At 42.3% G+C, this 16,493-nt stretch overlaps 1 protein-coding gene across 1 annotated transcript in view; it reads left to right on the top strand.

The window, feature by feature from the left end:
• The window catches only part of DGKQ (diacylglycerol kinase theta), a 97,830-nt gene that overhangs the window by 12,600 nt on the left and 68,737 nt on the right, over window positions 1-16,493 (top strand). The window contains exon 2 of the mRNA XM_074166571.1: window positions 13,088-13,167. Coding sequence (XP_074022672.1) covers window positions 13,088-13,167 — 80 coding nt within the window. The remainder of the gene's footprint in view (window positions 1-13,087; window positions 13,168-16,493) is intronic.

Here is a 16,493-nt window from a genome sequence, read left to right as displayed (position 1 = left end):
GGAACTGTCAGGAGATGAGCTGCTGAGTTCTCTCCTGATGTTGCAGCCCTCTTGGAGATTTCTGGTTTTCCATCAGTAAACGAGTGCCTTGTCCCAGGGCACTGTCCTGTCTTTGGCCTAAACCGCAAGAAAAGAGAAGGTGTTGGTGCTCTCTGGATCTGAATGCAAGTTTGGCACTAGCCATCTTCCATCTGTCTGAAGAAGAAAAAGCTCTTAGCATTGGGGACCTGTTCCATGCTAAAATCACACACGTTTGAAATTCTGTGCCCACTTTTATTTTACAGGTGGGAAGTCTCATCTAGCTGTCTTTCAAGAGGGAGAAAGTAAAGTCTACGTAGAACTTGCCTTTCTCACAGCATTTCATGGAGTCATAGAGTAGATCTTAACAAGATTGGGTTGCTCAGAGCCCCATCCAGCCTGACCTTGAATGTTTCCAGGGATGGGGCATCTACCACCTCTCTGGGCAATCTGTTCCAGTGTTTTGTCACTGTCATCATAAAAAATACCTTGATTATATAGATTAACCTCTATGTCCATTTGTTTGTATGTTTTGATTTAGGAAACTGTTGTAAGTCTCAAGTTTGTGTGTGAGTACTTTTATTCGGGAAACTGTCTCATAAGTTTCAGGTGAACCTTGCCATTTTTGAATCTTTAACTAAGTTGCTGTGTTAATTATGGAAAATTTTGTTAAACCGCTTTGATCATTGGCTGATAAGTATTGTTAAAAATCGTACCACCTAATCCCTTGTTAATGAATCTTAAATTGATGCTACCTCAAAGTTGTGCAGGATCCTAAATTAATATTTTGCGACACAGCCACACCACTCAGCATGGTCTTACCTGCAAACTTGCTGAGGGTGCACTCAATCCCACTGTCTCCATCATTGATGAAGATATTGAACAGTACTGGTCCCAGTACGGCCCCCTGAAGGACACCATTTGTCAACCTATCTCCATCTGGACATTGTGCTGTTGACCACTACCCTTTTGATGCCACCATCCAACCAGTTTGTTTCATTGAAGCCTGTATTCAGCCAGGCCGTATCGCTGTTGGCCACACTGTACAACGTGGAAGGAGAGTGGACTGCAGCATGTTAAGTGGAGAGGGTGGACCCCTCTTTGTATAGGCGCAGATGGTAGGATGTCTACATATTCTGCTGGCTGTGGTTATGGCCTAGAGAAGCCTCTTGACCAAATGGAGATGGCTACTTTTGCTACAGTGGTATAGCTTGCTTGGTTATTTGCTTCTTGGAGTGCGAAGCCCTGATGGAACTGAGCAGGCAGTGTCTTTGTCGTCTCTCCAGCTGTAGGTGCTCTGGCTTTGCCTGCTTAGCAGGATTTAGGAAGCCAGCTCCATGTGAAGTCAGGAGATGGGAGGATGGGGAGGGTGCTTATCTGACAGGTGAAGTTCTTCTGTTAGTGCATTTGTCAGTACTGGGCCTACTATACCAGGGAAGATGGAGGAGCAAGATAGCATTTGTTGTTAGGCTTCAGAATACTTACAGCCTTACTGGTGAGAGAGAGAGGTCCTGAGGGTAGCCCAGGTGCTTTGCAAGGCTACCACCATTCCAGCAAACCTGCTATAACCAAATTGGTGCTTTTATGATTGATGGTTCAAGTGTATCATTGAACTCATTTGACTGTTCCGTTATTCAGTAGCTGGTCTTGTTTTCACTTGACTTGTTGCTATGTTATTTCCTAACAGCATATATGAAATACAAATGAATAGCAATTCAAATGTGCTGCCTTGAAATTACAGAGCTCAGATGCTACAAAAACATTTCTTTTGGGTATCTACACCTATAAATAGGGCTTGCTCTTGTGTAGACAGTTCTGGAAATACAAAGTACAACACAATCCACATTGTGCAGAGGGAGGGAACTGCATTTTTATCAGACAGGGTATGTGCTGGTATCTCCACTGAAAGCAGAGGCAGCTCTGGCTGGCTAGTTGGTAAGACCAGAGGGACCTGCAGAGAGAAAGGACCTGGCAAGTACCAGTGATCTGTAAGGATGCTCAGTAAATAATTGGAAAACCTTAGCAGGTTTCTCATTTCTTTGGGATTTTCAGGGGAAGCTGATCCACAATGTGCTCTCATTGAACTGTAAGACGAAGGCCCAAGGTCTCTCACTGCACTGAGACAGGAGGGTGTTTTTAACACCAGACTTCTTACAGCTTTCAGAGATTTGTCCGTTCCTGTCTTGCTATTGTTTGAAATGTTCTGGGAAGAGACAAAAGCTCCTAGTGACAACTTTCCTGGTGACATTTAGCAAGCATCGCACAACAGACTTCTAGACTTAAACTAGGTTGTGGTTTTGTCTGAGAGAGCACACCACTATTGCATGCAGGTCTTTGCATGTTTCTGCTGAATTGGGAAATAAGCTGGCGAGGTCCACGTACTGCATCCAGCATTCCTTTCAGTGAATAGTCACAGTATTCAGGCTGGCCTGTGGTCATGGTCCTAAACAAAAAAGCTAAATGTGTCTGTGTTGGCAAGCTGCTACAATGGAAAAGGAGCTCAAAGCTGTGTAACAAATGTAAAAGTTAAGTCCCACAAACTTCCAGTGAAAAGAGAGCATTGCTTTTTAAGTTACTCATGCAAATAGCGTCTTCTCCATCAGCTTGAAATGTCCTGTCTGCATAAGCAGCCTGATAGCAGTGTGTTTTACATAATAATTTTAAAAGATTTAAAAATTTTTTTTCTTTAAACTTTTTCTCCAATCTGTGGCTACTTAGCCTGTGGGCATTTATTTAAAGCTATTGTCTTCTAATTATCAGTGGGTCCCTTCAGTGAAGGCAAAGGCAGTCCTACTGAACAAAACAGCCTGCTTGTAGGATCAGACTACTTTAGAAGCGAGTGAAAAAGCCCTTAAAGGGCATAGGCACTGTAGGATTAAGTCTGTATTTTGGCTTATGTCATGTCAGGCACGCACTGTGGAAGAGCAGGAAGAGAGGAGGAAATAACGTACTTAGTTTTGACCAAAATAAAACTTTGTTTTGATAGTTTTGATAGACTGACTTGGCCTGAATTGTTTTGGTGCTGATATGCCCTTTAAGTCACACTGATTCATTGTTTGGAAAGTAGGGACTGTTATTGTTGTCTTGCATAGCAGCTTTGAAGCTTTGTTTTACTCCCGGGCTTTGCTTGATTTCTTGTTCGTTTTGCTCTGTCCATCTATAGGCAGTTGTCCTTCCTCCTTCCCTGTTTTAAGTACGGCACAGTAGCTGTACCCTCTGCACTGGGCATCCTTGCTGTACTTTTATTAAACTAATTTGAGCAAGCTGATTCTTCCATGTTCAACTTTTCTGTGCCCGTTTTCCTTCCCCAAGCACTCGTAACCAGCCTCTTTATAAACCAGTGCTTCTGTTTCATTACTGAGAGTCCTGGCAGAACCAAGGTGGAAGCTAAGACGTCTCTACAAATCCTGGCAAACACAATGGGAATTTGGGAAGCCTTTCCAGGTCCTGGACTAGAGCAGTTTGGTTTGGTGATCCACCAGAAGGCACAGGGCCCTGCTGTGATTCAGGGTAACCCTGGGGAAAGTGGCTGGACTGAACAAATGTTTGCATTCCCTTCCTTAGTAAGAGGGGTAATAAGAGAACATCTTGTTTTCTCTTATTCTAGCAGTAATTGCCAGTGCGTTTAAAAAGAGCCGTTTTTTTCACTTGCTGACCCCTACCTTTTCTTTTCTTTTTTCTTTTTTTTTTTTTTTTTTTTGGTGAGGGGAGACTAGGTAAGCTTTGCCACCTTACAGGTTTTTTGCTGTCAGCAAGTGCCCAAAATAAGCCTCTTTGACTTGTTAAAATAGCCAGCACCTTGCCTTGCTAAGGTACCTAGCTGCAGAAATAGTTGCAAAGAGAAAGGAAAATAAGCAGCTCTTCATGGCTGTAGTACAACAGGGCAAGAAATGCTAGGTATAATTGTAATAAGGGAGGTTTGGTTTAGACATCAAGCACCAGGCTCCTAGCTGTCAGGACTTTGGAGGACATGGAGTGGGCTGTGCGGGGAGGATGTGGGTTGTCTCTTCTAGGTGGGTTTTTGGAGCAGGTTTGGCAGACCCTTGTCAGTAGCACAGAAGGACAGAATAGCTGAGCTCTTGAGGTTCCTGCTGCCCAGTTTTCTATAAAAATTAATGTGTTAACTACATGCTTTCGCTACCTTTTGCCTCTGGGACATACTGAGATTCATGCCCAAAGCAGTAAATAAATTGTAGAACTTATTTTGATGGTGTAGGTACATGGCACAGAAGTAATACAGTGTCTAAACTATAATGTGTGAATGTTTGCAATCAGCTGAGCAGCATTGTTACTACTCTTCTATCTTTCTTCTTGGAATGAGTGTTGGTTTGCAGATCTAAGAAGAAAAGGATGGAATCCCAATGCTTTCCTCATCCTTTGGGCTCTGGAATGTCCTCATGTCTTCCTTCCCAGCAGGTGTCTTCTCAGGAGCAAATCATGCAAGACCTCTGAATTCCCACAGTCATTTGTTTTGATAAATGCTGAGAGTTTTCTGATAATTGCTGAAATTGTAGCATTCTCAGGCTTGGCATCTGGAGTAGAACATTTTGTAATTCTGAGGAGCATTCCTCAGAAGAATCTGAAGAATAGCTCTGACTTTGGGGAGAGGAAATGCCTCTAATTGGAGAATAGGTTGCAATAATGGCTTGATGTAGCATAGGCAAATTCAAATACTCCTCCTTCTTCTGGATTGTTGATGCCTTATATGAGTTGGTGACGTAAGGAACCAAGATTTGTAATAATTGTGTCTGTTTAAGAGAAATATTTATGTTGCTAGAAGTACTGATGGATATCTCTTCTAATCAGTAAACTTTACAGGAAGCCTGGGAATGTTTTTGAGGGTATAATTTACCCCTAATTCATTCTCTCATCTTGATGAAAACAAGATATATGTTGCACGATCTAATTTATAATCTGGTGTATTGACTTGAAGCAAAAGAATCTTGGCTTCTGTAAATTGTTGTGCTTTAGCAAGCTGAAAGGAGTCGTGCTGATTTACAGCATGTGAGAGTCTGACCTTAATTCTTCAGGCTACGTAGTTAGATGTACGGCTCTCTTAACGGTAATGCTCTCTACTGGAGTTAATAAAAATGAAAATTACTGGAAGTATTGAAAAGGAATTGAAAAGTTCACCCTCCTAGAGTGAATTACCCCTCGGGAGTAAATGACATGAGCTGTTATTCTTTCTGTGGTACCTGTTCCATTTAAAACACGGTCACCTTCGCTGTGAAGCCCAAGGCTTGAAGCTGCACTGCATGCCCTCAGTGCTGCTGGACTTGATGGCTCTGATTTCTCACTGACGTTGGTGATCTGTTGCGCCAGGCATGTGGTAGTATAAAAAGTGTGTGCTCTGTCACTTTCCCAAGGAGTCTACCTAACCCCAGCAGTTCCATGGAGAAACACCAGCAGAGTCGCATTCATGGTGCTTATCACCCTGGAGTTTGCAGCCATCAGGCAGGTGGTTCTTGGACCCATCTGCTAGCAATGCAGGCTCTGACCAAAGTTATCACAAGGTACATATCTGTGAACTTACCCTTTTGCCACCTGTAAGAAGCTGGACTTTTTGTGTACCCCTTCTCTTCAAACAGTTGCCCCTCTCTTGGGGCACAAATTCTGGGGCAGTGGTGGCCTGTTGCAGTCTTCCCATTGCTAAGTCCAGAAACGTGTGGTGGGAAGCGTTAAGGGGCATTGTCCTGGTTTTTCAGAGACCTGCCCACCTTCAGTTGGCAGAAAGTGTTGCTCCTTGCTGCTGCTGGGATTTGTTCAGATGGAAAAAGAAAAAATTTGATTATAGGAAGGTTTTATTTGATGTACAGAATACAGTAATGAGTTGAAGGTTGTCATGTGAAAAAGGAGGAAAGAGAATCTCGGGATGGGGGGGTTTATGATACAGAGTGGAAGTTACTATAAAGCTGAGATTAGGAGAACATAATTGTACCACCTGCATCTGGTCCAGGAAGCTATTTATAAATGTGTTTGATTTTTAAAATTAATACTTCAAATTGTTAAGCCTAAAATACATGTGAGTACAGAGACACGTTCCAGTTCAGGGTAGGAGGAGTAGAGTTGCACTGTAGATGCCTGATGAGGACTTTGGACTTTGTCCATGTTTCTCCATCTACTATGTTTCTTTTTATTTTTTAAGATAATTTTTTAATGATGGCATATTTGGATAGGGATCATCTATAACAACTGCAGACACCTGTTGTTAAAAAAAAAAAAAGCTGCCCAGTATTTAATCTGGTAGAAGCTTTTTTTTTTTTTTTTTTTTTTTTTACAATTTCCATGTGTTCAAGAAAATGTGGACAACATTCCCCTGGCCACCCAAAGGGTGGTCTAGTGTCAGAGTCAGTTGCTAGCCGTAACTACAGCCTTTTCTTGTCTTGTTTTCCTGAGCATCTTCGCAGAAGACAGATATAACTGAGGGTACCGTGCATGGAAGGTTCCCTCTGGAAGGGAAAGTTGGCATTCATGACCTGAAATGCTAAAATAAAACCACACTGGCTGCAGGCCTGGGTTTGAGAGGCAAAAAGCAATAGAGGGAAGCAATGAACTTGAACTAGGTTACAGGTGGATTCATGGCAGCGATGGCTTAGTAGTGTGTATCCTACTACTCAACTCTCTTGTTAACAGCCCACCACCCTGTCTACAAAGGCCAGTAGAGAGCTGAGAGTTCATTAGACACCAGCTGCTGAGGATTGCAGAAGAATCTTTTAAGTGAATTAATTTTAATCTACTTTTTATTGCCTGGGGTGGATGAATGCAAAGTGATGTGTATGAAGTGGGGAAAGTTGACGAGCCTTGAGTCAGCTTTTACATGTCAGGCAAGAAATGAAGTTAAAGTTGTAATGACGCGTCCAGGAAAGTATGTGCCCAGTGTGTAATTGTCAAAAAAAGGCAAATCGAATGCTAGATGTTATTAGGAAAGGAATGGGGGCGAGTGGCACAAAAGCCACCTCTGTGCCACAATATAAACTTCCAGTGCGCGTGTACTGTCTATACAATGGCTGAGCTGCTGGCAAGTCCATAGGAGGTTCATGAAGCATTAGATTGTCAAGAAAGCATTTTTGAGTGTTTTTGTTTTGTGCTGTTTGTTTGTTTGTTTTTTTAATCCCCCTTGTAATTCTTTCAGGTAATCTATGTATATTTATAGGGCTTCTTGTAGAGGATTGTAGAGAGTTTTCATTTATGTAATACTCCTACATATATCAGGCCATCCGGTCAAGTAAACTTTCTAAGACAGGGACTTCTTCCAAGTCTTACATTTAACAAAATGCCCCAGAGAATTACTGCTTTTCATTTAGTTTTATTTATGTTCACGTTAATGAGCTGAGTAAGTTCTTTAATGCATTGCACTTAAGTTCTTCCAGAAATGAAAAATTTATTGTGCACTGATAGCTGGGAAAACAATCCCGAGTTACTAGGCCATTCCTGGCTGAGCTAATGGTTTGTTGTAAAAGCAAGAATAAGCCCCTTAGTCAGCTAGGACATTCAGTAATCTGTAATCATTTTTGAAAGATTAGGAGAAACGTTGGCAGGCACTTGCTGGGAGTTACAATTTGTGCAGGTGAATAAAATGCAAGTGAGTGAGTTACGGCACTCACAGATAACCCCGAACAAAATGAAGTTGTTACTTGCCAGGTCACGCAGACAATACCGAGGAGTTGTGGTCTTGCCACTTCGTGCCAGGCTATGAAGTTTTCCCTGCGCTGTCTGCGTGACAGGCAGCTGGCCAAAACACTGTGGTGTTTCTTGCGAGTTCCTGGAGTTTGCTGTGGGTCTGCCCTGCGCCGGTGGCATGGAGAGAGTGCTCGGCTGCAGCAACCCGCTCTGTCTTCGGGTGCAGGAGCTCTCTTTTCTTGAGAATCCTCAACGTCACCCATGGCAGCAAGAAGGGTGATGGCTCCTCCTTCAGTACCAGACCACCTCCTCCAAAACCCGTGGCACCCTGCAGTGAAGACAACAGGAGTGAATTGTTGGAAGAAGGAGAGCGCATTGCTGCTGCTTGTGGTACTGCTGCAAGTTAACGGAGAAGTAAGGACCAGAGACAGAGGGTCAGGAGGCGACCGGCAGGACAGCAAATCCAGAACAACAGAGGGCTGGAGGAGGAATTGCAATTTACTTTGCAGGTGCTTCTTTTAAGCCCAAAATAAGCACTCACGGAAATGAGAGAAGGGTTCTTGGTTTAAGAATGCATATGTGAATAGGTCCACAGTAAGTCCTGTCTTAAACTGATCACACTTCCAAGAGAGAACCAAATCCATTTTGGTCTTTATGTTAACGTTCCTTGATCCTCTTTGGAGAGCAATTTGGTAGCTCTACTTTTAAAAGTGTTTAGCAACTGTAAAATTAGATTTATAAATACAATTGTTAAAAATAAAGATTAAGTAGAACAACATGTTAAAATACAAACTTACAAATAAATCTATGTTTGAAAAACTGCTAAATGTTTCCTCAAAGAGCACAGAAGTAATTTTCAACACCTTCTATGATTTTGCTTGGGACTGGGCAGTCTTTTCAAAAGTGGGAGAAGATTATGTGTTAAATTTGGTATTTCATAAGCAATTCTCACCCAGCCATCATTTGCATGGGACACTGATAGGTTTCTAGAGTCTGTATAGGACATAATCCACCTTTTTCTTCTTCCCAATTCTGGAGTCTGCTTTAAAGTCTGTCTTGAGGACAGAGACAAGAGGGTTATATGGGAAAAGTGTGGCATGTTGGAGAGTGTACATAGCCCTTGCCTTGCTAGCAAGTGTTAACACAGCTCCCGAGTTATAGCGATGCCCAGCTTTTATCTCCTGCCTTCCTAGGGAGGGCTGGAGAGAGATGTTTTCTGTTTCCTTGCAAGTCTATGTTGGAGAGCTACTAGTTGTATGTTCACTGGGTGTTGCTGTGCATACATACTGCCTTTTTCTTTATTAAATCACCAAGTCAAACTGTGATAGGGAAAGTGGCTCTGGGAAGTGAAGGTTGTAAAGCTACATCTCGTGCTCCATGTGGGCAGGGAGCAGTCCTGTGGTGCCTGATGGCCCCCTGGCTTCTTGCTGTGCGTTGGGAATATCTAATTTTTCATATGAACAAAGTCATTTTTAATTGAGTAGAGGAGGGGAGCAAGGGAAAGGTGCTAAATGCGGTTGCTGCTGTGAGCCTGACCGTATAGTTAGGTGCTCAGAGAGATGACATTAAGTCTCCCAAACCTGCAAGTGAACAGTTTTGTGAATTCTGTCAATGTCTCTTGAAGTCCCATCTGTTCATCTTCCTCAGTGTTGTATACCTTCATGCTGCTTAAACCTGGGTATAGGTGCCTTGTATTCAAGGTCTAGTTTGAAGGTTGCAGGCACTGTTTTCTTCAAATGTATGTCATGTGTTTTTTCTCTCCCTTCATCCGTGCTGTTAGGTACCTTTGGCAGTGCTTAAAATGCTTAGCTAAAGGATCCACTGAGTGCTCCAGCCTTTCAAGCCTGCTGAAACCAGCAGTTTTGTGTACAGTATCTGAAAGCTGTAATTGAAATTACTTTGTTTTGACATAGACGATCCGTAGATGTGTCTGCTGGTAGCTCATCACTGAGTTTGTATGTATGAAGAAATCCTCTTCCTAGAAGTAGAACAGCCTGTCCTCTTTCGTTTCCTTTAAAAGCCTTTCCCTCAAAATTTTGTGTTTCATCTCTTGAAAGTTCACACAGTGTCTTCTGGCTTGTTTATTCTGGTGAAAGATCACCTCTTTAAAAACATCAAATTACTCCTGGCTGTCCAGACCTCAGGCTTAATTGTGTTGCCTCTCTGGGGCTACTGATACAAACTTAGGATTCCTCCCCAGATATTGCTCATGCTTCAGTTTGGCTTGTTGCCATTTTAATTTTTTTTTTTTTCTTTCTTTGGGGAATGTGGAAGAGAAAAACAAAATGATGACTTGTAAGAGTTAGCTCACTCCCTGGGGAATTTATTGGGACAGGACAAAGACACTCAGCCAGAGTGCATCTTTCCCAGCTAGATTTGAGGCATATGACAAGCAGAGGAGGGGTGTGTGAGTACCTCCTGAAAAATGTGTGAAAATCCTTCATTGGGAAAGTTACAACCTCTGGGCACCACTGATATCCTGCTGTTTGTCTCCTGATACTCCTTAATTTGATTCTTTGCAAATGCTTCATTTTTTCCCTTGGGATTTTAGGAAATTAATTATTTTGCATGCTGTCTTTTTCTGTATGCATTTAGTCAAACATTTAAAACCTTTGTGCACCTCCCTATTTTACTCCTTGTCTGAAACTTCCATTCATCTTTCTTATTTTACTGCTTGTCTGAAGTTGTCGGTTTGAATTCTTCTGTAGTATATTTTTCTATTCCATGAGAAGTTTCCTCAGCTGAGCCATGAGATGCTGTCTTTATGCAGGATCATGTTTTGCTGCTTCTGTGACCACAAAGAGAAAATTGAGCGGTATTGTGTAGTGACTTGAGTTGTGTGAATAGATGGAGAACATCTCTCAAGGTCCATGCTCACAGAAGGAGCCTCACTTCTGTCAGCTGGTTCAGAGCTGCCTTTTCTGAATTCTCTGAGGTGTTTGCTTAGGGCTTGGGTAACTTGTGTATTGAGGTATTTTGTGTGTGCTTAAAATAAAGCTAGTAGCCACTTGGAGATACTGGTCTTGCTTGGGCTTGGTGGGCTGTATCCTCCTTCCTCCATAGTGACCACTTCCAAATGTGTTGGGCATCTGCATTTTCAGCTCTGAGGACCTGCTTAATCATCCCTTCGTGCTGTTTCCACCCCTTATCTGCTCTATGTAGTCAGGAATGCTGTCAACCTTAAAGATGCACGTAACACTTCATGGCACGCAGCAGAAGGTTTGGATCTGCTCTGTTCCCACTTTCTTTCATTGGTGCTGTAATTGTTCTGTGTGATACGGGGTTGGAAGGGACCTCTGGAGATCATCTAGTCCAACCCCCCTGCCAAAGCAGGTCCACCTAGAGCAGGTTGCACAGGAACATGTCCAGGTGGGTTTTGAATGTCTCCAGAGGCAGAGACTCCACCACCTCCCTGGGCAGCCTGTTCCAGTGCTCTGCCACCCTCAGAGTAAAGAAGATGGAACTTCTTATGTTCAAGTTTGTGTCCATTTCCTCTTGTCCTGAGACTGGACACCACTGAAAAAAGACTTGCCCCATCCTCTTGACAACTTCCCTTTAAGTATTTGTAGGTGTTGATCAGATCCCCCCCTCAGCCTTCTCTTCTCCAGACTAAAAAGACCCAAGTCCCTCAGCCTTTCATCACATGAGAGATGCTCTAGACCCCTAATCATCTTTGTGGTCCTCTGCTGTACCCTCTCCAGCAGTTCCCTGTCCTTCTTGAACTGGGGAGCCCAGAACTGGACACAGTCCTCCAGATGGGACCTCACCAGGGCAGAGTAGAGGGGGAGGATGACCTCTCTCGACCTGCTGGTCACACTCTTCCTGATGCACCCTGGGATGCCATTGGCCATCTTGGCTACAAGGGCACGTTGCTGGCTCACAGTCATCCTGTTGTCCACCAGGACTGCCACGTCTTTCTCCTCAGAGCTGCTCTCCAGCAGGTCAGCCCCCAACGCGTACTGCTGCATGGGGTTATTCCTCCCCAGGTGCAGCACCCTGCACTTGCCTTTGTTGAAGTTCATCAGGTTCCTCTCTGCCCAGCTCTACAGTCTATCCAGGTCTCGCTGTATGGTGGCACAGCCTTCTGGTGTGTCAGCCACCCCTCCCAGTTTTGTATCATCAGCAAACTTTCTTTTTCTGACTTGCAGACTAATGAAAACCAAATGTCTGCCTACTGCTCCCATTAAAATGAGCACCAGTGTGAAAGGGGTCATCCTTCTTTTTGTGCCACCCAAAGGAGAGGTTACTTTGCATGGCCTGGCAGTAGGCCGCATAGAGAAGCAGACCTGGATTTTAATGGTTGAGTCGGCATGGGAGAAAGGAATGTTGTGAAGCCAGGAGTAAATGAGCTGGAGAAGGGGGAGGAAAGGAAAATTGTCTGCGTTTGGTGGCACTAGCTCATAAAACCAGTTAACGGCAGTGGGCTGCAGATGGGAAGCTTGGAGTGCATGGGGTTTTTTTTCAGTTGCTGGGGAAACTTAGGAAGTGGTACAGCATGTTTCTGAAAAGCAGGGATGTGCAAAAACCTCCTGTGTACAGCGACAGTTGCCACTGGCAAGTGGTCTTCTGCCCGGGTACTGGGAGAGTCTGTCCTTCTACTGGAGAGGTCAGGGCCTGAGCATCAGAATTACTCGCTGCCCGTTCAGGCATGAAGCCCAAACTGGCAGAGAGTAATTCTGAAAGGAGGAGGACTCTAAAGCCATAGACGCCTGGCTTATTAGCTCCTAATTAATGCGAGGTGGTAGGAATGAAATAAAGAATCCCTTGTGCTCTTTGCACAGATTAATATAATGTAAATCCATGGTAAGAAGCTGTGGAAAATATCACCCCCGTGAGAAATGATTTTTTTCAAACACTGTCTTGCTTTGAAAGCATGCTTTGTGGAGCTCGGGTGGAATTCGAAACCTGTTGTTTCCACAGTTAAAGAAATAATTAGTTGTTCTTGACTTTTAAAGCCGCATGCAACTGGTGACCTTTAATTTTGTCTCCTTCATCCATTACACTCAGTGTGTAACAATGCTGTGTTTTCTCCCATTTATGCCTGTCACGTGCACTGGCTTGTAGAATAATTCAAACGTGTCCATCTGCTTTGGCTACATCAAAGAGCTATTTTAGACTTCAGACTGTTTAAAATCTTTTTTGAAATGTAAGAGCTCATTTTGGTGCTTTTGGAGAGAGTGGGAGGACATGACTTGCTGTAGGCCTGTAATGCATTGGGATAAACTCTCCTTCCTTTTCCATGGCCAACATCTTAGTAACAAAACGAGCTGGAGTTCATCCACTGCAAGAAGTGTGACAGTCATGTACCTTCTCAAACCTAAGGGAGGGCAAATGTGATTAAAAAGATGTGTTCCTAAGTGTATTTGACTCACTGTGATTTTTTTGTTTGTTTTTCTCAAAGTCCCATGTTTGTAGAAACTTGCTCATGGTTCTTATTTTATTTCTACAGTTTGCAACTTCATGTCTCATGAAAAGTGCCTCAAGAATGTCAAGATACCATGCTCATGTATTGCTCCCAGCCTTGTAAGGGTGAGTAAGCGCACACTGCCTTGTCTCCTTCTTGGGATAATAGCACAAATTTATCACTAATGAACATGGTGTAGTACAGTGGTGGCTTGTTAATATAGTAATGCTTAAATCAATTGTGTTAGTCATCACTAAGGGTTTTGTAGCTGCTCAAAGGCAAAGATACATTTCCTTTGAAAAGTCCCTCTATGGCCAACTGTGGATAGTCTGTCTTTGAAGAGCAGTTATTTGCATTCTTCAAATGTTACTAGATGTTCTTACTTGTGTGTCATTACCTGGAAGCCTTGCAGTAATGGAGTGGAGTGACTGATTGATATCAGTGCTCTCAGAAAACCCTACTGTGTGTCATACTGAAGAAAAACTCTGTACACCACCAAATTTTTTACAGCAATTACATTGTACTGAGAAAATACTTAAAGCTTCTCTGCCTAGCGTAGGGGCTGTGTTTGACTTCTGGTGATTGCTGCATCTTAAAAATTTGCTTGTTGGTAACAAATGAAATTTATTTATTTTCACAATTAATGAAGTACTTGCTTTCAGGTGCCCTGTGACTTTTTCTCCCACCAGACTTTGTGCTTAAGAGGTTGGTTTTAAAGGATGTGAAAGATGAATCAGCTTTAAAGAAGATAGCAGGATGCCCTGAAGTTATTAAGAAGCTAAATTGAGGAAAAACAAAGTGTAATAACCACTTGGGAAAGGATGACAGAAAAGGAAAAAAAAGGGAAGAAGCAGATGAGAAACTTATTAGAGAAATAGTAAAATACTACAAATACCTTAAGGAGGTATATGCAAAAATCAAATGAGACATGGCTGTAAAATCACAAGCATGTGCATTACAGACCTTGCTGACTAAAAGCACATTTATGGGAACACATTGTGTAGGCCAGGAAATCTGTGAAGGGAAACCAGTTCCCTTCTTTGTACCCTAAAAAGCTTTACAAGTTCCTTTACATTGTGGAAACCTATGTAGGGGGTGAGATGGGAAAGTTTAAAACAGTATATGTAACTTGACTTACAGGAATTGCATAGAGAGAAATTATCCACTTGTTTTTTCTAAATTTGCTTTGTTTAGATGATAATGCTGTTAGGCTTTGCTACATACTTCTTCCCCCCACATACTTTTCATCTTGAGAGGTATAACTCAGGTGGCAAACTGGTGTCTGATACATAGAAAGTTGCTAGGGAAATAGTTAGAAATACTGTTCTGAGAAACCACAGTAAAGGGACATGTAGATAGTGAGGAATGTTGTTACTAAGAATTAGCATCTACTACTGTTTCAGCTGGAGATCAGTCATGGTAGCATAGGGAAAGGAACGGTAAGTCAGATGATAGGAGGTATCTTTGCAGGGGCCTTTTGGGGAATGGTACAAATCAACATTCATTTAATTCAGAGTGTCAGAGCTGTAAACATTTGTGACTGCTTCTTTTGTGAATTTGCTCTACATTTAATTCATTGTTCAAAATACTATTTGTTCCTTTGCTTTTGCGTGGTAAAAATTCTGCATTTAACCTTAATAATGTTTCCACTTGCATCAGTCATGGATGTCAGTATAGTATTTTTGTTCTTTTCCCAGTCCCCATTTTCTACGTGCTCCCTAATGTGAATTTTATATAATTGTTTATTGTTTACACATAAAATCTAACTATCTTTGCCATGCAGTAGAGCTTGTTTTGTCTGAGTGGTGTTGTCAGCCCTCAGAGCTGTTTGCGGTTCAGTGTTGCTGTATTTAGCTGCAGTGAGTCTTGTGTGTTATCTGTGTTGAACGATAATGATTGTGTTTTGAAAATACTGAATTGTGCTATTATTTCTGGACAGTCTTGCCCTCCTTGACGTGGTCGTCCAAGTTGCATTAATCCTTGTCTGCTGTGCAAGTGAAGTCTGCCATATGGGAGACATCGTTGTGCGTGCAGGCTCTGTCGAAGTAAATATTGAACTTGGCATCTGCTTAAGAAACATAACAGAGCAAAAAACAAATTATAATTGTTTATAGAGTGTGTGGAAAGTTTTCTTAATCTCCCTGCTCTCCTTTCAGATTATTTATTATTTATTTATGAAAAGGTTCGACGTAGGAGGGAACACTGGTGGAATTTTTTTCCTGATAGTTCCTTCTAGTATGTCAATATTCAGTGTACTACAGGGATGAGATTTTTTTTTTTTTTTTTTAATCCCCTGGATTTCATCTAGAGAAGATGGCAATTGTTAAAGCTCATCAGAGTGTGTGTCATTTGATACTAAGTCAAACTGTCAGAGAATAATTTTTCAGCAGACATTTCATGGAAACTTCTATTCCTGAGAGTAGGGTTCACTTCCCAGGGTCAAGTAAAGACCCACAGAGTCACAAGTGTGCCATGACTGCTCCAGCCTCAGATCAGTCTTGATGAGTTCACTCTTAAGGCTGCCCTTACAATTTTTTATTTTTTTTTTCACTATTGTTAATCATTATCACCTGCATTCAGTATTCCAGACTGGATCCTGGTCACGATGGATGTTTCAAAACAAGACTTCACGGATGAGTCTTCTGAACAAGTTTGTGTTTTTATGGTTTGCAGGGAATATGATTTGTTTCACTGGTAAGGTCTCGGCAATTTTTCCAAATTCAAACCCTCTCTTCCCTACATTGCCATAAGTATTTGCCTACTCCAAGGTATGGTTAAAAAAAAACAACCAAAAAAACCCCCAAAAAACAAAACCCCAAACAAAAACAAAAAACCCCCAACAAAAACTGAAATAACAGTGAAACAAACCCTCTTTGATCGTGTGTGAAATGTGAAGTTTTATTTTCCCTTGTTAGTTTGGAATTGAAGCTGTATTACAAGTTTTTTACCCCTTAGATTTGCCGTAGAAGTGCATGTGTGTTTCCTGTATAACTGTTCTTCAAAAACTAAATGGAAATGAGCGTATATTAAAAGTGGATTTTGGGAAGTTTGGCATTTGCTCTGCTTGTTTTTCCTTGTTGTTGTTTTGTTGGTGCATTGCTGTGGTGGTTTCTAAACTTTTTCACTTCAAGAAGGGTTGATAGGCTTCTCATGAAACTTTCTTGCATGCTTTTGTTCATAAAGCCAGGTTGTCTAGAAGGGAAAAATGCTGGTTTAGGTCATCCCCTTCTCTTGAAGCTTCCTGTGCTAAAAATAAAACTTGGCTGTGTGGTACAGATCATGGGTAACCGCTGGGCTCACGGGCTGCGATAGCGAATGGGAAGGTTGTGGCGCTCACAGAGGTCTCTGCTCAGGCAAGCAGGTGTTGCCCTTGCCTGCTGACCTAAATCTCTTCCTCTGGCTGCTGGATTCCGCTGTGTGCAGGTGGTTCTTTGGGTCGGTTCCTCATGCA

Source organism: Numenius arquata, chromosome Z (assembly GCF_964106895.1).
Source record: "Numenius arquata chromosome Z, bNumArq3.hap1.1, whole genome shotgun sequence".
In the NCBI taxonomy this organism is placed as follows: Eukaryota; Metazoa; Chordata; class Aves; order Charadriiformes; family Scolopacidae; genus Numenius; species Numenius arquata.
This window is presented reverse-complemented; position numbering and strand designations above follow the sequence as displayed.